The 24420-nt window shown below is 33.4% G+C and overlaps 1 protein-coding gene across 1 annotated transcript in view; it reads right to left on the bottom strand.

Moving 5' to 3' along the window:
- The window catches only part of NCAM2 (neural cell adhesion molecule 2), a 140664-nt gene that overhangs the window by 96183 nt on the left and 20061 nt on the right, over window positions 1-24420 (bottom strand). The window contains exons 6-8 of the mRNA XM_053969832.1: window positions 19804-19921; window positions 14622-14782; window positions 5854-5999 (exon numbers count right to left, since the gene is read on the bottom strand). Of these exons, the coding sequence (XP_053825807.1) occupies window positions 5854-5999; window positions 14622-14782; window positions 19804-19921 (425 nt within the window). The remainder of the gene's footprint in view (window positions 1-5853; window positions 6000-14621; window positions 14783-19803; window positions 19922-24420) is intronic.

Below are 24420 nucleotides of genomic sequence, written 5' to 3' on the forward strand. Positions count from 1 at the left end.
AATATATTATTAAATTATCAGAAGTTATGTATTAGTACATCATTGAAGAAACAGATCTGTAATAACACATTAACTGAAGAGACTAAGTGGATAAATTAATGACAGCTGAAATATTAGTCACAGCTCTAGAATTCTCTGGTATGCAGGTAATTGGGAGGGAAGACTGGGACCTGGAGGAAAGTAATCATTTCCTGTGTGAGGAAGAAAAAGAGAAGGAGGACTGAGTAAAAACTGTCAGAAAAAGCCCTTTAACCAAGTTATATAACCCTGAGGAATTTAATGTTATGTATAGGCTACCTATAGGACATATTAAAGCATGTTAGATTATCATCTTGCAGTAAAGATTTCTACATACTATTAAGTCATGCAATTTTATCACAAATGTTACAACTTCATTTGCACAAGCAGGAATTTATAGAAAGGCAAAAAAATATCATTTTATTGCTAATAACATTATTTATGCAACACTTAGAAATTTTAATAACATAGGTTGAGTCCATGCATAGATGGGAGTTCTTTTGACTATGAATCAAAACTCAGACCTATTTCCCACTTATGCAGTCCTAAGAAATATTGTTTGCTGAATTTTATAAGCTGTCAGTAATGGGTGGTGCAAAGAGCCTTTACTTTTCCCAATGTATATAAATAAGACTTTTGCATAATGCTTTAGATGATGTTTCACAGCCTCCTAACTAGCAAGACATTCACTGATACATCATCATTGTCCTGTTAAAGTATCATAATTTCACTGTGTTTGGGAACTGGGAACTGGTATTAGTAGAAAAAATACTTTTTGAGTAGATACACATGGAGAGATTGCACAGTGTGACAGGAAAATATATATTTTTTATAAGCATACTAAGGACATTAATAAATCATCAAGAACTAATTCTTACACAGAGCTAGGTAAAACAAACAAACAAACAAACAAACAAGGGATTGAAAAATTGAATACAGGCCTTTGCTTTCATCCTGATTTTGTCAAAACTTCTGAAGACTTAAATTCTCCTAATATATACAGGTATTCAAATTGTCTTTCGGGTTAGGAAGACTGCAGACATTTTAATAGCATAAAACACATTTTTGCCAGCATTGCATTTCTGATTTTGACACTGATTGTGCTTGCTCTCAATGTAAGCAGACTATAGAAATTGCAACAGTTCTTATGTGTCTTGAGAAGATCCTGTAAGATCTAACATATAAGTGACCCTCTTGGTCAAATTAATTTATTTAGCTTCTTCCAGTCACAATATTCTTGCTCTCTACGTCTTAATATGTGAAGCCCACTAAAATTCATTTGAGGCTTAAAAACAAAATAGAAGAGTATTTTGATGATTGATTGAATTGTTTGCAGAGCATTTCAACTGCATCATCAAACACAGCTGTGGCTGGCTACATAAATTGTTCTGGTTTGCAGGCCTATGTCAATATTGCAACAACGAAAACATTTTATGATATTGTAAGTAGGAACTTTTCCCATAATATGTAGGTGAAACAGGTTATAACAATTTTGTCCAATACAGCAAAGAGATTGGCCTTGTATATTTCCCAGCTATTCAAAGGAGAATTATTCACGAAGAGTAGGATTTGGATAGCTCAGAAAAGAAAAAAGATATTTCCTGGAATCAAGTAAAATACCCTAGATACAGCTCTGTTTTCTGTAATTCATTTCAAATAAAGACCTGATCCTTGATAAGCAAGAATTTAAGAGGGCTCACATTTCAAAAAGAAGGACAACATATTTCACTGACACTGTAAGACTGCTTCTTTTTGTGCAGGGAAAACCAACATAAACAGGGAGTAAAAAAAATCAGATTCTTTTTATTAACATTTGTAATAGATGAAGTGAAGTTAATGGGCTTGGAAAAATTAGATGTGACCTTTCAAAGAAAAAGACTATGTTTGCCTATTGCCTCATCATGAAAACTATGAAAAACTCTTCAAGCTCCACTCTACAAATATTTATGATTTGCATGCAAATACAAAATGAATTCAAACTTGGAAAATAAATTAATTATTAGTCTGAACTCTGCAATATTTAGAAACAAAGTCACAGGGAATTTCACAGGGAGAACCAGGTTATTGCAATGGAAGAAAGTAGAATCCAAACTGTTTCTGCAGAGTTCATTATAAAATTAAAAATCACAGGTTGGGTTTTCCTTGTTGGTACAAGGAGAATAGTATAAGGAATTTAAGAGACATTCAGCGAATCTGCATGAAATAGAGTACATAGTACAGTAAAAAATAGAGTATAAAATCCTACTCTAAATCCAACACACAAGTTGCAACTGGGACCTCTCTGTATTGGCTCCTTTCATTCATTTTATGTGTTTAGATCATAAATTCCTCAGGGTATGCAGCATATGCCTCTTTGGACACATGCTGCATACAGTGGAGCCACTGTCTCATATCAAGCCCCATCTGTTATTGTGATTTGTATTCCAAAACAGGGCTTGAAATGGTAATTACAAATAATGTTGATCAGCATTCATATTTCTGCTAGAATTAGGTACTATGAAAGTGGGGCACTAAACTCTGTCCTCACACTTCTGCAGTACACACAGGAATCAGTGACAATTTTGTATCAGCAATCAGGATGTGCTGTCCTTCAGGAATGTGTGTAGAGATGTATGTGCATATCCAAAATCCATTTCATAACTGATTATGCCAAATTTAATCCAATCACTATCCTTCCTCCTGTTCTAAAAAAAGAAACCCTTCTCCTGCCTCCTCTTTTTACTGGGAAAAGGGCCAGGCTTGCTGGATGCATGGTGGTCTGTGGGAATGTGCCATTTCAAATCCCAGCTGAAAGGGGCACAGCCAGGTTGGCACATCAGTGCAAGGACAGGCAGTGCTGGGGACTCAGGGACTGGAAGGACACAGGCAGAGTACATGAATCAAGCTGAGAGCTTTAGCTTGACACTGAAACAGTAGATGAAGCTGTGGCCTTGGACTAAGCCTCCATTTCCATTCTTACACCTTTAATGGTGAGACAAACACCTTCCAGCATGCACTGCCATTCATTTATTCAACCTTACCCACCCCCCATGTATTTATGGGCTATACAGCCACAGAAGGATTACAGAGGTCATTTAATGTGACCTCCTGGAAAACTTTTCATTTAACTTTCAAGAGAAGTCAGAGAAAAGGGAAAGACCCCTTTATTTCAAATTCTTAATGAAATAGAGACCACACACTGTGTGGTAGATTGTTCTAAGAGCTAAATGATAAAAGGACAGAGGAAAATGCTTCTTTGCTTCTGGTTTGAACTCACTTGGCTTCAACTTTCAAATACACACTTCTGAGGTACTGAAAATCCTTTATCAAAGCTGCATTTTCCAAAGAGATAATTATAGAGTTCATACTCATTAATATTATCCTCCTTAAGCCCAGCTGGGCTACTTCTTTGATCTATGACTTTGGTGCATATTTTCCATTCTTTTGGACACAATAAATTCAAAAGTCAGGAAAGTCTATGTACCAGTTATAAGATCTATCACTGGACAGAATACATTTTGAGTCCATGCAGGCTCAGAATGATCTCACATTTAGCAGTCTTCCTAATCCACATGAGGCATGTTTACATTTTAGTAAAATAAGAACCATATGATTGAGAAGCTACATACTAAAATTAATAAAAGTAAAATTAAAAAAATAAGAACAGCATTTTATGTATTCTTTTAATGATCATTGTGTTAATATTATTGTTTGAACAGTTTTTCCAACTTCTGTGGAAAAAATAATCCCCTAAAGATACTCTTATTTCAGCAAAAATGATGAATAAGGTGCAGTTGATATAAAGAAAAAACTGACCCAAAAATTCAAAATATTAATCCCTTGAATAAAGAAAATTATTTTTATGTTTATGCATAATTTATGTTGTTGCATGATGGGATATTATTTTTAAAGTTATCACATATAAGTAATATTTTCAATTTAAGACTATGTTCTATGTTGCTCTGCCTCAATTTCTTCAATTCACCTTTTCCTTCTCTTTCTGTGTGCAAAACACTGCTGTATTATTTAACAACTATTCAATAATTTAATCACTGCCAGTTTTGTTCCCTAGTTACCTAATTTGGTAGGAAAGCACAAGCCAAGCTTTTGGCAACTCAGAGCAGGAGGACCATGGGGCAAATATAGCAGCATATTTTATAGGTCAAGGACATATTCAGTATTTCAGAACATTTATTCAAGATTCAGCAAAAACTCTCCCATGAGCAATATACAGAGTTCTTTCTTTGGCAAGAACAAAGGAAAGCACATAACTGTATTTATTCTCATTCTTTTTATCTTCCACATAGAGTCTGTCAGCACACCTGACACCATTGCAATCTATATTCACTTCAGTAGGAAGTGAATATAGATTTTCTTTTGGTTGTCACTATTACTGAGTTGAACCACATTTCGGAGAATATTCCTGCAACACGTCAGTTAAACCACCTGCAGCTGGAATTAAGAATATAAGACTGTCTTATACAAGCACTGGATAAACTTCAGGTTTCAACTGCACCAACATTTTTGAGCTTTTTTTCTGCTATTTTATCTCATTTTCAATATCCTTTATCAAAAGTTATTTTGGGAACATTTCAAACATAAGTGAGTGGCTAACATTTGTAACCTTTGAACAAAGCGTAGTTTTTGCAAGTCAGAAAGATGACCTTTAACTTGAAATATTTAAAGAAGAGAGAAACTACTTTGTCTTAATGCAAAACTATTAGAAAAAATAATATATAAATACTGCTATATTGCTCCAAAGTGGAAATCACAGAACAGGAAAATGGTAGACAGAGCCTCACATAAACTGCCTCAGTTCCAGAAAAGGTTCAGACAAGATCAGACCTACTCCTTTAGAACACAAAAAATGAAAGTACATAATTCCTTAACATACAGCAATTCCCAATAAACTAAGTGACATACTGTGTAACTAATTCCATTTTTGGCATGATTGTTATCTATGCTTTCGCCTTTGTGTGTTTTTTAGGCAACAGCTATGAATATGCAAGAAGAAAGTATTTTACTACATAATTACCTAGTGTAAAAATTATGAATTAGTTACTCAAAAAGATGGTATCTCTTACTTCAACCACTACAGAGAAATTCTGTAGTCTATGTCAGGAAATGAAGAAGAAAATAGTTGCTCAAATACTTAAATAATTATTAAAAAGGGAAAAATAAGAACTTTGAAGAAACACAGCTTGCTATAAGCATGGTCAGGAATTGCATTGCACCATTCCCTTTTCATTTCACCATTGCACCTAATTTCCACCTAATTTCACCATTCTTCCTTTTCCCACACTAACTGACTTTCTCCATTGTCATACTGCAATCTTTCTCTACTCAACTTACTTTTGTAATAAAATATTAAAATGGGGAGACAAAATGGGAAAATAGGCTCAGTTTGTCTTCTGTGAGAGGAAAAAAATGGAAGAGAAAAGGGGAAGTGGGAAATAAAGAACTACAAAGTATTCATATTTTTAAATTTAAAGTATCTTTAAGGTCCACTATATTTTGAGGATTGCTGGACAGAATCCAAATATTCTGGAGAAGGACTATGTGTAGCCATAATGATCAAGATGGAATTGAAACCATTAGTAGGGATTATGTATGACAATTTAAGCTATGGAGATGAATTGCCTTTCAGCATTTGATTGCTTTTTTCTTTTTTTCTTTTCTTTTTAATTTAAAATTTAGAATCTCCATGTCTCACTTACTGCCTTAGAAAACAGCAATTCCTTCCAATTCCAGAGGAATCTAGAATTAATCTATCTCCAAATTAATTTTCTGCTTACAAGAAGAAGATTAGGTAGACAATGCATATTTAGATCTTTTATATATTAGAGGTAGATTTACCTTGTCACCTTCAGAGAAAGTCATTCCATCTATGGCCCTTTTCCAAGTAATCTCTGGGACAGGTTCTCCTTCTGCTTCACAGATGAGAGTTGCTTTCCCATTCTCAAATGTGGTTTCATTTTTAAGTTGTATTATTTGAGGCTGCACTGTTAAAAATACAAATTGCATTACTGATCCTGCACAAAGAATGTCATATCAAAATCTATCTTTAAAACCACTTTTTTTTGTCAAACAACTTTTTTTTTCTTTTTTTTTTTTTTAATTAACTAAAGTTTAATGTTATTATCTATAAAAGCAATTTTCTGACCTCAAGTTGCACAGCAACCATTTCTGTATGCCCCATGAGCTGGACATCCTGCTCCCTTGGTGGGGCGGAGTGGGATGGGTCCTGGCTGGTCTGGCTTTGTGGCTATATTTGTATGTTTTTTTCCCCTTAGGAACAAGCTGCCCAGGAGCTTGTGGAGTCTCCCTCCCTGGAGATGACCAAAGACCAGCTAGACTTCTCTTGAGACATCTGTTCTGTCTGACTCTGCACTAGATGGTCTCCAGAGGTGCTTTCCTATCTCAGGATAGGATTCTTTGATTCTATAATAACCAGTGTTTTTCTTCAAATGCATATTATTCAGAAAAAAAAGGGAATTATTACCATTCTTTGACTTTGATCTTTAGCAATGTTTCACTGGCCTACATGAATTACAGAATTTAACAAAATCCCCCAGCAACAAACATATTTCACTGGTATTAACACTATGGAGAATTGAAGAGTCTTCTGATACAAAGGTGTTCATTCTTACTTACCAAGTAAACTGTTAGCAAGATAAATTTTAAAAAGTCCAGATACTGTTTGAATTCTTCAAATTATTCCACTTTATAGCCTCAATTACATATCAGCTACATCTTTCAATCTATATTGCACCTTATCAGGTTATTTATACTTACAGTACAATTTCTGGTTACATGTGAATACGTTTACATCGAGATTTATCTGTACAATATCACACAAAACTCTGTATTGGTACTGTGAATATAATGTTATTCTCTTTCATGACATTCAAGTATCTTCATTAAAATCTTTTTTTTGTCCTATATATTACCTCATATATAATGTTTAATAAGTTTCTCTGAACCTATTCCCCTTGTACATTGAAGAAGACACTCATCCCCCTGGAAAACCCAACATGCAATCCTGTAATAAGAATATGATTCAATATGTTTACACCCAAAAGCAGTGAATAAAATTTACATGAGTAAATCAAAATTGGGCAGCTCTTAAGATTAACTTCACTGGCTTTAAGTACATTTGTTGAAAGCAATTTATTTTATTAACAGTTTCTCACTTTTGAGGAAGCACTACAATAGTGTATTCTTTATGAAACTGAAAATAAAGAGACATAATCTATCTTCTAATGGGGTTACTAAAGTGTGTGCTCTGGAGAACAGCAATATTGGCTTATGTTCATAGATCAAAATGGGAAAGATAATCATTCTGGTTGCAATGGGCACCAGGAGAGCTTCTTGACCAACCCCCTCATCAACACAGCATCAACAGACCCTGTTCAGGTCAGACTGCTCAGGGATTTGTCGAGCACTATTTCAAAAAACGTCATGAACAGAGAGTAGACAGCAGCCTATTGCACTGCCTGGCTGTCCTGGTGAGGGGTGTTTTCCTTATGTCCAGTCTCCTGCTTCATTTTATGACTCCTCAGTTATAAGTATTGTCTCACAGATGGTACATTCAACATCATCAAGAAGAATAATAAAAGCAGGTTCAAACTTGCTATCAATAGGCACGTCACCTACCTTTTATCTATTCCCTCCACACAATTCTTGGTCTTACTTCTCATTCCTTTTCCCATATTCCTTCTGTTGCTTCTCTACTGTCTGTTCACCCTTGACTATTATGAATAAACTATTGTGAATAATTGACTATTATGAATAAACTATTGTGTGTTTACTGCATAGAGATGAGAAACAAGTAGCATTTTACCTAAGAAAGCACTGAACCAATATCCTGCTTCATTAATATATAATCTATGGTGAATGAGAGCATGTGATGAAAGAAAACACCCTGAATGATCAATAATTCTTGAAATGTCAACTGGATGGAGATTTACTGGATGCAGTAGAAGGTAGCAAACAAATCATTACATCAGGATATAAATTTGCCAAGAAAATACAAAACTCCTCTGTGGTACAAAAAGGGATGTCAGTGGAAAGACTTAAAAACCCCACCACTCCAAACTTTTGGAGTTTATGTTAAACTCCAAAATAACTTTAATTGTTACTCTTACTTTCAGGATCATTCAAATGCCCATGAAATATTTCACCTTGGTACTCAAGCACTCTATTTCTATAGCCATATCATCTGGCTACAAAATAAACTACTCTCTCCTTTCATTACTTTGATGTATCATCATCCCTGGAAAAAAGGAAAGAACTATAGCAGACATTTTGTTTTTTTTTTTTTTTTAGAAGGATCATACATAGTGTTTCATGCCAAAAAATCTCAAAAGTTATAATTATTTCCATCAAATTGAGTTCCTCATCTGGAAAACACAACAAACAATGTAATTTTCTTAAGATGATATATGTTCCAAAACACAAAAGTAATTCTTAACCTTAGACTTATTCTGAATTCCCTTAAGACCTTTTTCAAATGGATCACTACAAGACAAAAAGTTTTAGCTTGACATTTTAGACAAGAGTACCTGACATTTAAAGGAATAAGCACTGATTAATCATCAAATACATCTAGCTGACAGTTATTACTTGGAAGAAGAGAGCTCATATGGGGGATATTATTTAATTAATTCATTTTTGTAGGTCACAAGTCATAACTTACTATTGACTGGAAGTTTTTACACTGTTTGAATACTTTTCAGTGACATTTTGAACATTAGAAAATATTAAAATACATTTGTGTACATGTAAATAAAACTATTTGAAAATGCCAGAACTAATACTGACAGAAATACTGGAACAGTCATTTCCCCCACCCTCCTGCCTCCAATTTTTTAACTGTTCTTTCTAAATTGATAAGGTAATTTTCAAACTGGGTTGGTATTTGCTTTTTGTATGCTAGAAAATATGAACCAAATAAAAATACAGAGCCTTGGAATGCAAATTCAAGAAGCCTTCAGGGTTTTGCTGCTTTCTTCAGACAAAAATATTGAAATATAGATGTTCTGATGTAGTTGAAACTTTTGTAAGCTAAATTACCTGGTTTAAATGAAAGAATGCTTGAATATAGAAAGGAGCTAAACTTCATTAAAATTATTTAAGGTAAGGAACTATTATTACTAGATAAACATTATTAAATATGAACAGAGTGATGATGCCAAATAAAGAAACAAGATTTACTCATTGGAAAGTTTGTTTTCTGAGCCAAGAAAGTAGGCTTTTAGTTTTCTAACACTTCCTTAGTAAACAAGTTTCTCTCAGATTCCTTCATTGGACTACTGTAGATTTGTCTCATGGCTGTCCTGCCTCCTCATAAAGCTTATGATGAACATGGATAGCAGTCTGAAGGTTTTGCTTACAACCAGTTTCTTGGAAAAGGTACACAATTTATTGAATTCACAGATTTCTACCCATACCTTTAAGAAAGAGTTTCATCAGACATGGAAAGCAACACATATATAAAGCTTGAGATAGTCTAGTTTCATCAAAAGAATTATTTTAAGCAGTTTGATATTGATACAAACTTGCTTGTACTGGTGAGAGGCCTGGTGTATGTCTGTATGGCTGCCTGATGAATCACTTGATTAATACATCCCAGGAGGAATCATCCCTTCCTGCTGTCCTCCTGCACAGACACATTTGAATCAGGTGGCAAAACTGCAACCCCATCCTCCTGGAAACTCCTGGTACAATTTGAGTTTAGCAAACAAGCTAGAGCCCAGCATGGAAATATCTAAGAAAGAGGTTTCAGAAATTTGATTCCTTTTATGATAAGGATTTGCACACATACCAGTGTGAAATGCTGACCTGACTTTGCACACCATGAACTGAGTCTCTCTCTTTGGATCGTATTATTGAAACATGTTAAAATGCTATTACTCATTCACACTCAGAAGAGTTTGTCTTCTGGGACAACTGTCATCACTGTCTTTACAGATTGGATATTTTTTATTTTAAAAAGTATAAGTATTCCAAAAAGTGAGGAAGCAATGAGGCGGAAAAAGGAATGCAGAAAATGCATGAACTTCTAATGATGCCCCAGGTTTTAGCTTTTATATTTTTCACATTCTGTGCTGCTCTAATGTGTAGTTCTGAGCTTCCTATTAGGGGATAGTAAGCTCTCTTCACAGAGTAGGTAGACAAAACAATTCCTTCTCTAGCTGGGGACCAAGGACAAATGATCCAAATCTCAGGCCCAAGAGCATAAACAACAGTGGACTGAAGAGAGGAAAACAAGAAGGATGGAACTTCATAATCTAAAGTTATAATTGGACAATCAACTCCAATATGCTAATGGACCAGAACTTATAAAAGTGTGGGACCTCATGACCGGTTGCCCATTTTGTGACCATTTTGGGTTCATCTTGGGTGTAGCCCTGGCTTGGCTCTTGTACTGCCCAAGGTGTATCCATTGAGGCCTTTTAATAAATACCTACTTTATTATTTAACTCCGCCTAGTCTCTGTTCCAGGTCAGCCTTCACAAGGCATCACTAACATTACATCTATAAGTGTTGAGCTGTACTTTGTGAAGCTACAGTTGGTGAACTTCATGATATCTGGGAGGAGCAGGCACAGATAGCTCCATACACAGATCCATGGCATTCTCCTTCTAGAGGTATCAGTGAATTCATATGAAAAGCTTCCATGTATGTATAGAATAGCATCTCATGACAAACAAAACAAACCACAAAAAGCATATTAAGACACATATAAATTTACTTACTAAGCCCAAAAGAAAATTATTAAGGTATGCTCCAGGCACTATAAAAAGGAATGCAGCATTAAGACTGAAAATAAGGGAAAAATTTAGACAACTCATCACCCCAATCTCAGAAGCACAAGACAACCTTTTTGGTTCCAAGATGAATGGATTTTGAAGGACTAAATTGACATAAAAGTTTTGAATTTTGGCATTTGGAACAAACACAAGAGGGATGAGATAGGAGAGGTCCATTATATTTCCTCCTATCTGGCAGATGACACAAAATATATTAATAACAGCATATAGTTTCTCAATAATAAATAAAAATTACATTTTGAAAGTAAAAAATGGAAAAAACTTTTCCAGTAAACAACATTCAGATTATAATTAAAAAGGCATTTAGAAAATAAAAATAGTATGTTTTTAAACTATGCATTAAGTACAAAGTGTCTTTTGTAATGCTTTTTGAGGTATCCCCTCATTTGATTTTCATGAAGTCATTTATCAGAACCTACTGAAATGCCAATAAAATACTTTTACAAAAAGTATTACTCAGATTGCCTTCTCACTGATTATGTAGGTAAAACACCTATATCATAGAGAACTTCAAATTAACTTATGCTAGAACTCCCTTTAAGTTTTTATTTTTATTGATTCTGATTAAAGAAAGAATATTTTTTCTTTCCAGGAAAATAAATTATTAAACATATAGATGTAGCTTTCTGTGGCCTAAGTAAAGAAAAGAGAATATTTGTTGAAAACCTCAACGTTAAGTATCATCAAATTGTATAACCACGTATTTGAGTGATAAAGAATTAGAAATAAACAACTAGAGCAAACAAAATTAAAATCCTAGGAATATAAACACTATTCATATTAAGCACAAATATATCTTTAATTAAAGCAAATTTTGTTTCATTTCGTCTGATTATATTTTTTATTCTAACATAAATGAAGACTACTGTCATCACCTTGGAGAAGGAATGATGAAGAAATTAATGTTTACTTTGGAGAAAGTAAGAAAAGGTAGGATGCTTCAATGTATTGAATTTATTGACTGTTCTTAAATCAACTGCTTGTTATTATATTATTTTTGGAATTTTTTTTGAGCTCTCCATAGATGTAACAATGTGGTATTTCATAATTAAAAATGGTAATTTAGATGTATCTAAACACACAAATTTATAAATATGGCTAGTTACTAGTGAAAAGTAAAAAGGAAAAAATAAAGTAGAACAGCATGAGTGAAAGTGATAGCTACCAAATCGAGATACAGAGGATATTTTTAAAGAATTCAAGGATGAATACCTATGATTTCAAACTGTTCAGTAAACAGTTTGTAAACATAAATGAATTTGAATTAAAAACCTTAGCACAAGTTCTAAGCATTAATAGATAAGATATTTTAGGTAGCAATTGCTAACGATACAGAAAAAAAGCTATAGCAGATAAGAGGAAGACAGACAGAGATAATCAAGTCATATCAACAAAGACTGAGAGAAACAGATTTTTCTCTCTTTTTAGAACAAAGTAGTGATACAGATGAACTGGGGAAGGCAGGGTATATGCCTATAGGTTTCCACACATATATCAGAGCTGCAGAAAAACTGTCAGAGTAAGCATTTTATATCAGAATAAAAAAGGGTTTTTAGCATTGATATTGAAAATAACCCAAAGTTTAACAAAATATTCTAGGTCATGCATGAAAACCGAATATGTGGCTATTACATGACATTGAAATCAACATGTCTATTCAGAAGTCCTGTGTTCTAGAAAGTTTAAGTAGTGAATTCTATAATGTTACTATTATATTTATTGCATTATGGTTATATTACTGTTATTATGAGTTTTAACACTGCCAGAGCCATGTTGTAGAAACACTAGTCATTGCCCTAAGGAGTTTGCATTGTAAATTAAAATTAAAGATAGCAGACATGTGAGACAAATAAGCTAATGAAGTGGAAGAGAAAAATGCAATTTAATAGGTCAATTTAACATAAACAAGTTGTTTGTGTACTATTTAGCTATAATAACCAGCCATCTGCCTTGCCATTTTCAGATTGACGCTTTTTTAACACATTTAATGGAAAAAAGATAAGTAGTTGTTGGCTGTATATATAACTGTGTATAATCTATGTGAAAGAGACAAAAGTGAAGTTTACTGTAGGAGACATTAAAATCCTGCTCCATTACAAATTCGCTATAACCTCTTAGGATAGAGATGTGGGAGACACCCTAGAGAGTTCTGTGGAAACTTAAACATAAGAAATGATTTTCCATGCAAGAAAGAAATTTAGGAGCTTAGGATATCATGAAAACATTAAGGATGTGTAGGTTCATAATGGATTTAACCAACTCATTGTATCCATTAAAAGAGTGGAGTTGCTTTCCATGGAGTCCCCAGAAAAGTGGTTGCTAAAAGATGAAAAAATATATGCGGGAAATCCTCACTCTTAGTCTGGTGTCTCCTTTTCCCTATCCCTTTCATTAAAAATTTTCCTTGCTCTAGGGAAGGAAATAAACCAAATAAATTTCAGGCACACTTAAAATTACTTGTATAACACACACAGTTATTTCTTACTAAAATTTCCCTAAATAAATATTAAAATTAAAAAGTAATTTCTATTCCTTCCATTGATTTTTTTTTTTTTTAAGGTTGGAAATCAAGTTGAATGAAATATTTTAGTTTTCCAAACCAAGATGCTGTACTTCTTGAGGTGGGGATAAAATTTAAGATTTTATTTCATTTTCTTTCCTTTGAAAAGAAATTGAGAATAACTCACAAGTACCTCAGAACAACAGCCCAATGGTTAGGCAATCCTGGAGTACAGAGCTGGAGACAACACAGCATAAGGAGTTTCTCCAAGAGGAGACAGTGGGATAGATGTGAACACAGCCATGTTCACCTGACACCATGGCTTCAGCCTCAGGCTCCCAGACCCCAAATGCCAGCATTATACAACCCAACATCTACCTTCCTCAATGCCAATTATCAGATTATTCTCTCCTGTTAGAACTCTTTCATAAATTATTACTAGCTTTAGCTAGGAATTAATGTTAAACACTAAATATTTGATTTTTAACTAGGAATTAATTTCCTCTGTCCTAAGTATGGCATTTAGCTGTTCAAATAGAAATTAACTTTCTCTATAATACAAGCTATATTTAATGTAAAAAACCCCAACACTTTCATTTTTGTAGGTTTTTCATAAGTAAGTTACAGCCTTTTTTTTGCACAGTGATTCTGAGGGATGTTTTCTACATTCTCACAAATACCTACTCTCACTAGGTTATATTGCAACAAAACTTCAAATAAATTATCAGTTCTGTGTAAAGGAGGGAATCATTAGCACAGTTGGGGTGGTTGAACATAGAGAAATAAGGGTTTTGAGGTTATTACTTTTATCCTTTGAAGCTCAGCACACACAGCATTTTTGTGACTATATCTGCAATTGTACACTTAAAAAATAGATGTCAAGAAAGATAAATTGAAAAAAAATATTAGGATGATCTCTGCATGGCATTGCCTTACTAAAAACCCTCACTGCTTAGAAGTCAAGATAACCTGCTTTTCCCCCTTTCAGAATTTCCCCCATTCTCCTCTTGGTTTTCTTTCAAGCAGTCAACTTCTAAATTGAAACCAGAGTGAATTAGCTATTTAACACTCCACTGTATATGTGAATAGCAGAAAAGCAAATGCTGAAGATAACCTTTTCAAAATGAAATTCAGATGTAAAGGTATAAGTAGCCAACAGGGAGGAAAGAAGTTGTAAAATCATACTTTGCTGCATCAGTAGGCACCTGGCAGAAATTTGTGAATTAACACTTATTTCCTTACAGTTTACATTTTAAAAGGAAAGATGGACCATATTATGCAGTACTTACCAAAAACTTGAAGGACTGTTTGTTTTTTGTCATTTCCTGCTTTGTTTTTAGCATTACAGATATAAGGACCCGCATCAATATTTTTTATATCTCTTATTGTTAGTTGTGTATTGCTTCCTCTCAGGACATATTTTTCATTTTCTTCAATAAGTTTACCATTCCTAAAAAAAAACCCCAAAGTATAAATCAGCCACTAAGTTCCAGTAACAATGAGCTATAGGAGCATCAATATGCTGAAAATAATATTTGAGGGAAGAGACTGCTATTACACCAGCCTCAAAAATCACAGTTTAATTGTCAGGTTAAAATATAGATATTAACTATAAATGCATTAAAAATACTATAGCACTTTTATTCTTAAATGTTCAGTATTGACCTAATGTTAGAAAAATGGTTGTGACTAGGATTCTTACATATGGCTCACACTCAAGGAAGGGCATAAGGAATTTGGTTATATAGTGTATGTGAGGAAATATTAAAATCATATTTTTCAAGTATAACTGCTGCAGTTCACATTGTAGTAACAATGTAGCAACTTATAAAAAAAATTAAATTGCATTCACGTAGAGCCTATTGGCACATCAAGAACCCATCCAAATTATTTCCTCTCAGTTGTTGTTGGCTAGCCACAACTTAGCAAGCAGGCATGTCTCCAGATGTTAGAATGAGTTGTGACCAGATGGTACAGAAATAATAAAATCTGCAAGCAATTCTGAGGGCTGATTGAGGCTTGACCTGTCCATTTGAGCACCTTGGCCTACACACAGCTGCTTTTTCAAGAGGGCATTACTCAGGCATTCTATTCTATTCAATATTCCTAGTTTAGGACATTAAATTTTTTTCAAGATTTGAACAAAAATTATTTCCATTTTATTCTCATATAATGATAACTACATACATACATACATATATTTTGTATTTTCCTAAATAATATTTTCTTGAAAAGTGGATACTGCTTTTTTCTTGGGAGAAATATAACTGTTAGTAGGAGTACCCTGATAATTATATAGTTTGCACTTAGTACTAACACTTTTTTTGTAAATAATTCTAATCCACTTAGTTACCAACTTCAAGACATTATAATGAGACTTGTTCATTTTCCAAAGAAAATCACGGAAACTGTTATACAGAACAGGAAAGGCCTGATTTTCCATATTAGATGATCTCACAGAAAACCAAGCCTAACTAAAAACAGAACAAATAGAAAAGTCGCCACACAACAACAAACAAAGAAACAAACAAAAATCCCAAACAACCGCAAACCCCCTAGTGATTTCTTTTAGGAGACAAAAGGATGTATTCAAGGTTAGAACTAATTTCCAGGTACCTGTTTTCACCTGGAACTGCTATAGATATCATAGATATCTATAGCAGTTTCTCAGCAAGAATGAGATTATGAGTATTTCCCTGGACCCTCTCGTGAACAGAGAGATTCATATTGATGCTGATATTGGATAACAGGAAAACATGAATAATATACTTAAAGTGGATTATTTCTTTTGTAAGATAATTCTAAGTCCTGTCAGCAAAGACCAGGAAATTGATTCAGCTAAACTTTAGCAGTATAAATTATCTCCACAGCTATAAACAATGTTTTCAGTAGGACTATTCACATGAGTAAAGATTTCCAGTTCATGACCTGTAGTTACGTTAGGATCGTTATCTTTCAGTCCTGGCTAATTTAATTCCATTAGTGTATTGCCTTCTCCGAAGGTTATGCTTTACATTAATGTAACATCAGCTTCAACAGAGATACCAGTTCAATGGAGAATTAATTAGATTCTCTTAGTCCATGAAGTATCAACAAAATATACACATATATGAAATAGAATAGCAACTAAACTTTTATGACCTTTCTTCTTGACAAGGTATTTCAAAATGACTAATTTTTATAAGTGCACTTATAAAATCCTTTGATTTTTGGAGAAAATTTGATATTAGTTCAGATGCATCCATTTTAAATTGATAAAATCTAAATATCATCAGCACCTGGAAATAAAAATGGTCAGTGTAAATAGTTCAAACTTCACCACATTAGCTAGTGTCTTAAAGAACTAAAAGCTTGAGAATGGTGTTTTGTCCAGCATCTCGTTTACAGTCAACACACAGAGATATGAGTCCCTTCAATAGTAGTGTCATCTGATTTAAAAAATACAGATATTTTTCATGGCCTATCTGAAGTTGATCTGTTAAAACCAGTTCATTGGAAACCAAAAAGGAAACAAGGGTAGTAAAAATTGAGATAATTTACTTTTTAGTTGACTAAAATAGCAGTGGACTGTAAGACTACCTTTTAACAGATCCAGATTCTGCATTCCTTAATAAAGAAACTTCATTAGAATGAATGAGTGAATAACTGGTGTGAGAGCCCACTTTAAAAGGCAACAAAGACAGAAGAACATGGAAACGTGTGTAACATAACTCCTCAGTATTGATGGACCACCTTAACAGGCATAGATATACTTTTTACACCATGAAGTCAAAATCCTGCAGCAGAATGAAGTAAAAGATCATTTACCACCCTTTTTATCAGTAAAAAGCTCTCTAGGATACTGAATATACTTCAGAATGTTTTGTAATGAGACATCAGTAAATGCTATGATTATTTTCTCTTAGAATATCTAACACCATCTCTCTTAGGCCATTAGCTATACCTAGCTATTCAGAGAATTCAGAAAACAGGCTTCCATTAAATCACTTTAATACACCTGCCCATTTTAAAAATGTTTAACCTGAGACAAATTAAATAAAATTACAGAACTCACATAGATAAAAGGTGAGGTTGTGTTAAAACTGAACACAATTCCCTGAATTTGCTGTAACCAATAATTATAATCCTTACAAAATCACTACTAAAACTTTATCAAATTCAAGACATAATTCCACTTGTTTATTAAAATAGAAACACAATAAAACTGAGGTTAGTACCAACTTACTTTCAACATCAAAAACACACTAAACAGGACAAAATAGGGAATAATTTGCTATTAATTCTGATAAACATATTCAATTAGGTTCTTAATGGATGACAAGCATACTAATATTAGATAAATTAGTTTAGATAAATTTCCCTAACAATCACTGACAATGCTTTCTAGATTTTTCTCAAAATTAAGAACAGTTATGTTGACCAGGTTTTCCTATGCTCAGTCTAATTTCTTAAAAAACCCATCTTTCAACTATTGTAAAAAAACAAGGTCTTTATCTTGACATACTTTTTAGTTAAGATCAAGGACAGGAGAAGAGATCAGCTGATTATGAATCCTTTTAATTAACTAAATGAGTGAAAATAGTCCTGAAAATTTCAGGACAGATATTCCAAAAATTTGATGCAGAAATTTAAGACTGGACTATCATTTAGTATTGTTTGCTTTCCCTGAAAATAGAAGGAATTTTCTTCCCCCATTTTTTGCCCCTTCTTGCATATCTATAATAATAACTTGTCACAAGGATAGATGTTCTTTTTGATGTATCATTTTACAAAATCTCAGCATCAACAAATAAAAGAAACAAGAATACTTTTTACTGACAAGAATTTACACCCTAATCAGATTAAATTAAAAGAGAATCAAAAGGGGGAAAAAAAACATCAAAAGGGAAGGGAAGCACATTAGCCAATATTCCTCGTTATGAAATAGTTCCTGAAAGAGGAATAGAAGTTTGCATGTCTGATTCAATATCCAGTCCACAAGCCTGAAAAGGTTCTGGAAAATCTTTACAACAGATATTTAATGAATGGTTTAAAAATTTAGCTCCTCAAGGGCTGTCCAACCACAGGGAAAGCTTTCAGTGGGCTCTGATCAGTGTACACAGAAATAAGTGTCTCTCCAAGACACTTGGCCTGTGTGCATACTATGGTAATTATAAACATCCCACAGCTGTTAATGGAAATATCCACAAATGGTGAAAATTTATGTAATCTTCCTTAATATATACCATGATGCTTGTTGTCATACACCAAAGCCATTTAGGATAGCAGATTTCAGGCAAGTCTTATGAATTTTGGTCAGAAAGGACAAACATTTAAAAAAGTACTTCAAAGACATCAAATAAAAATAATACTATTTGAATTTAATATCAGTTCTTTGATTTGGGCTATATATATATTTTGGGTTTCTTTTTCCTCCTCTTTACTAAATTCTGAATTCTAAACCACATTAAGAAATTAACTTTGCATTCTATTTATTTAGATCTCCCGGGATTCAAATTGCATGAGAGAAAAATTCAACTTCACAACTGACCTATGGCATAACAAGATTAAGATGTCAGTCAAGGGAAAGAAACTTAATCTAACATTGTTCAAATGTTCCAAAGGAGGTGAAGAATTGATGGAAATTGCTTCTATGCCCTTTTTGAAAATGGGATGACCTTTTAATCCACTTGAAATAATATAAGTAGATGCAAATTATTCAGGTCTAAAATAGAAATGTGCACTAGTAGGAAGTATTGAGATACTTTACATTCCAGGAATGATACATATCTTTGTTGAAATTGAAAGAACACAGAGTAAATAGATATTTAAATTTTTACAAATGTTATATGGTAAGTGTTCCCAAATGACATAACTAGACTATGCTCATGTCATTGATATAATGAAAAAAATACACATGAGATTTAAAAGCAATTCCATTTTCAAAGTACTTTATATTTATAAAATTTTATTAAGTTACACTGAAACATATTCAACGACACATTCCTGGGTCCGACAAGTATCTAAATTTGTATCTCTTTCTGAATCTCATTTAAATAGAGTTAAGGTTAAAATCTATTTTTACAAATGCGGAAAGTGTTACCTTTTTTTATTAGTATTGCTGACCTTTATTGCACAAATGCATATCTGTGCATTTATGTGCAGAAGTTGTTGTTAGGTTGTTCTTGTACTGTTTTTGAGATATGGACTTATTTCTTTTCTACTCACACATGAAGAAATAATGACAATATGGTATTTTTGTTACTTTTTACATTTACCTCACTTGCTGGCAACCTGAGTGCAATTGAATTTGTGTGAGTCTGCTCACACATTAATGCTTAATCCAGCCTTAGCAGTTAGAATAGAAATGGACAGAAAATTCTCTTAAAATTCAGTAGAGAAATTAAGGTTGCACAGCTTAATGGACTGTGATAGAAAATGAGGACATATTAAAACAATGTACTCTGATGTGGAGACCTCGACTGAACTCACCTGTACCAACTGATCTCAGGTGGAGGCGACCCAGTGGCTCTGCAGAACAAAGTTATTGCCTCTCCTCGATCTGCCGTGGCATTGAAGGATTTCTGTAGCAGAATGATTGCAGGGGGAACTGAAAAATAAAACATTATATCCTGAATGAATGAAAATTAAAATATTTTTGGTGTTCCTGGAGAAATTTAAAATGCAGGATCCTTTGCTAGTTTGGGAATTTAGGGTTACAATTAGGGATCAAGTTACCATGTGAATCATTGTTAGTAGTATTTCTTTATTTTTCTTAAAGATAAGATTTTAAATATTATTAGGACATTTATAATTTTTTTTTAAATAGCATGAATTTTTGGAAGTCTTTTTCCGCAGTTCTTCAATTTTCTTACAGAACATTCTAAGATGACTGAAGCTACACATGTATAAGACAATACACACATGAGACATAAAACGATGTACTGATGTTAGACAGTGTTTCTAAAAGAGGGATCAGTATGCAGGAATCTTGATTATGCATATTTAATTCCTTTGACTGAGCTCCAGCTTACTTCTCAGGCAGGAATATCACCAGCTTCCAAAGGGCAAATGTGATGCAATGGATGCACCAATGCAATGTGCACCTGATGGATGCAATCTATTTCCAAGAATTTAATTTTGTTTTAATAGTGACAAATGCTTTTTGTTCTTGATGGGATTAAGTTATTATAAAAAATAACATTTATAACATTAATAATAATAAAATAGTAACATTTTATAACTGTTATAAAATCATAACAGTTCACCAATAGCCTCAACCCAACTGAAAAAATAGCAATAATATTTGAGACAGAACAACTCACAGGCCGATATTTAACATATCTGTTTATATATCTTCTTCTATTAATTAACAAGCAAATATAAAGTGTTCAAGGCCAGATTGGATGGAGGTCTGAGCAACTGGGGGTAGCAGGTGTCCGTGCCCATGGCAGGGGTTTGAAACTAGATGGTCTTTAAGGTCCCTCCAATCCAAACTATTCTATGATTCTATGAAATATACAAATAAAAACAATCCAAGCAGACTTGATGGAAGTCAGTATGTGGAGAAAAATGAATGCCACAGAAAGTGAGAGGAAAGGGAAAAGATTAGAGATTCACAAAATAGAGGTCAGCTAGCAAGAACATCCTGTGAAATGACAAAGTGTCTCAGTTACCCTTTTTATCTTTACTCTTTACTAGTGAAAAGATGAAACAGGCAACCCCAATGAATTTGTTTTTAGTGTGCCATTGCGCTCCACCAGATTTTTCTCACCCGCTCTTGAAAACCAACTGTTGTGGCTTTCTACCAAATATTTCAAAAGCCTTTTTACTTCTTAATCTTGAATATATCAAATTAATATAAAATCATGTACCAGAATTATCAATGATAAGTAATTGTGTGTTTTTATGTACTTTTCACACTTCTTAATGATGTGTTTCATAGTATTTCACAGATCACTTCTTTTCTATCTGAAATTGCATGGGCCATTACTCAGCACACAAAACCCTTCTGCTGTGCAACAGGAATTTATCAATCTCCAATAAAAAAGAACCCACAGCGCTACTTAGAAAGCTTTTAATGCATTTTAGCTGTTTTGCAGCGCATTCTAATGTCTGGACCTTGAAAACAGTTGGGAACATGAGATAATTCTTTGCTAGAAGTAGCAGGCTCTTCACTGTTCACCAATAAGAACTACAGGACTGTGACCTGGTTCAGTGCATTACTTAAGTGCTTCAGTCTTCCAAGAGATACTGCAATGACAATGAAATGAAATATTATTTTCTCTTTTTAAAAGTAAAATTTTATTTTGCTCATCCTTTTTCAAGGAATAAATCTGTTTTTCTTTTTATGCTTCTATGTACATAGGTTGGATCTAAAGTGTAAAGATACAAGAGGAAAAGCAAAATGAAGACACGCTGATAAGTCTCTCTTATTTCATACTTTAAGCAGAGTGGCAAAACTCAGTTCCATATAACTGTGTAAATAGTTCTCTTTCATTAATTTCAGTGGGATCAGGATGACTATTTAGTTTATGGAACTTCTCAGAAAGTAAAAAGTAAATCTAAGTAGTACATTAGGGAAAAATAATTTAAAAAAAGAAAAAACAACAAGTTTGTTTACAGTAGGACTTGAATTCTTTCATTCTCCTCTCTATCAACCATTTGTAACCACAGAAAATCATGACATTCAGATCTCACTTGTAAATTCGACTAGAAAAGAAATGCTACAAAAATTTTAGTGCTGCAAGTAGAAAAGAAACATAAACATTAAATTTCTAAGAGATAATCCAGCTGTCAATTTCTTACCCATTATAACCCTCCAAGGATTTCCATACATGAGAAATTACCCTGATATCAAACTTTATTCCAAGCTTTTAATTATTTTTGAGTAAATTTACAAACTGTTCATGTGCAAACTTTAATTTAAAGAAATGAACTACTATAATTAACATGGTATGCCAGATTTCGTAAAATACCCCTAAGTTCTTCTGTTACAGTTTATCCTGCTTTGGAGACCTTACATGCTTCTATCCTGGTTTAGTTGAAACCAGGACAACTTTTTCATTGGACTCGATGCTCCTTGTGGGTGCCTTCCAATTCACCTTATGCTGTGATTCTTATTACAGAAATATAGTTTGTATAGATCTTGCATATTCCTTTCGATTCCACAGTGACTATTGTCACCAGATGACACAAGGAAAAACGACACACCACAGCTTTGGTCACGATGAAGAAACTAATTTATTTTCTCTGACTCCAATCTTTTATAGTTCTCAAAAGGTGCCAGTGGATTGGAGGGTGAACGTGCCACCTCTCCAACGACACTGGACAAACTACCTGTACATCAAATTTCTCCACCTCTATGAAAGAATGCAAAACAATACGTTGTTTACAGAAAGTTGTGTGGGAAAGTTCTCTACAAGAATGTAAACTCAGAAGGCTTTAGAAAGCTCTTGATAATCAGGGCGACAGACTATAACTAGATGAATAAATAAACAGTAAAGATGTAAATTTGAATAACTTTTACATACAAATACTTTCCTGATAATGTTTTCTTTTTATTGCAAGCTTAGATTTTCCTCCAAAGTAAGTATTATTTCTTATTTCTCTTTTGGAAAAGGAGATGCAGTGGAAATATAGCCATGTAGCTTTTGGTGGCCTACAGACTGATCCTTCTTTACTTTATTTTTTGTTTTTTTTATTTTCTTTTTTGAATCCAGTTCATTTATAGGCTTTCCTTTTCACCAAAAAACCACTACAATTTTTCCTTTTTTCTTCATTTTAATATTACTCTAAAAGCTATTTTGGATCAAGTTTTATCCATTCAACTTCATGTAGGCAAACCTATTTATTACTATAAATGAAGCAGGAAATAGCTCTTAATTGATGTCACTCTACATGACCAACCATGTCATAATCACTTATTTGGCAGCTCCTTTTCCTCCCAAGACTGAAGTTTAGAGATGAGTGTTAACATTCTTGCCTGGAGTCATACTAAATATACAAAAGACCACTTTTTTTTTAATAATTCAGCAGAAAAATATGTGAAGACGGAACATAGTTTGCAACCCAATGTTTTCAATTAAATACAGACTTTCTCAGTTCAACTGCATATAAATACCAGATAGAAGTGAAAGGTGATCAGAAGGTGGATTCATATCCCTGTACATAAATAGAGGCAGAAGAAAATCTCATTCAGCATTTTAAATGCTGAATTGATGCACTGTTGGAATTGTACATAACCAGGAGTCATGGTAATGCAGCACTAGAATGTACCACCTACAACAATCTAGAGAATTCTGCCTCAGATGCTGCTTGACAGTGTGGACTAAGAAATACCTGTGCCAGAATCTACTCTTTCAGCTGAAACTGGCTGTGACTTCACCTTTCATAATGATTTGTGTAACCTGGGGTTTGCTGAGAAGGACAAGTCAAGGGCAAAGCATTTAAAGCTCCAAACCTAAGACACACTGTGGAAGAGTTTCACTGAAAAGCTGACATTAAACAGACTGCAGAGATGAAAAATGCCCTTTATGAATGGTGTCCTTTCCAGGCAATATATGAAGAGATAGTTATCTTTCAACAGGTCAATGCAGAGTTTAAGACAGGTTGAGTTAAATGTTCCATCTTGTCTCAAATCATTGATTTTCCTTCTTAGAGGTTTATTATAAGCTAATAAAATGTATAATGCAAATTTTCAGGTAACTTCTCACGTATTTTGTCACAAAAATAAAATTTGAAAAAATCTGTAACTAAGACTGTTAATAAAATGTATCTGTGACTTTTGGGACAGCTCATAAAGTACATTACACAGTGAAGGTGAATAATTATGAAAAATCAAGCGTATTTTTTAAAAGTAAATGACAAAACACTGAAAAAGACTGAACTCGACTACTATAATCTGAAATTCAAGCCTTGAAATAATTATTGTTCTGTAAATCATGGATAATAATGATCCATGCTTTACATATTTATATTTACTAATGCTATGAAATGTAATGAATTCTATTTCCATAGTATAGTAGATTTTTTTTTTCAGTATTAAGGAATTACATTTAGAGGTAACCAATACTAAATAGATGTGACAATTATATTAGCCAATTTAAT

Source organism: Vidua macroura, chromosome 2 (assembly GCF_024509145.1).
Source record: "Vidua macroura isolate BioBank_ID:100142 chromosome 2, ASM2450914v1, whole genome shotgun sequence".
Classification (NCBI taxonomy): domain Eukaryota; kingdom Metazoa; phylum Chordata; class Aves; order Passeriformes; family Viduidae; genus Vidua; species Vidua macroura.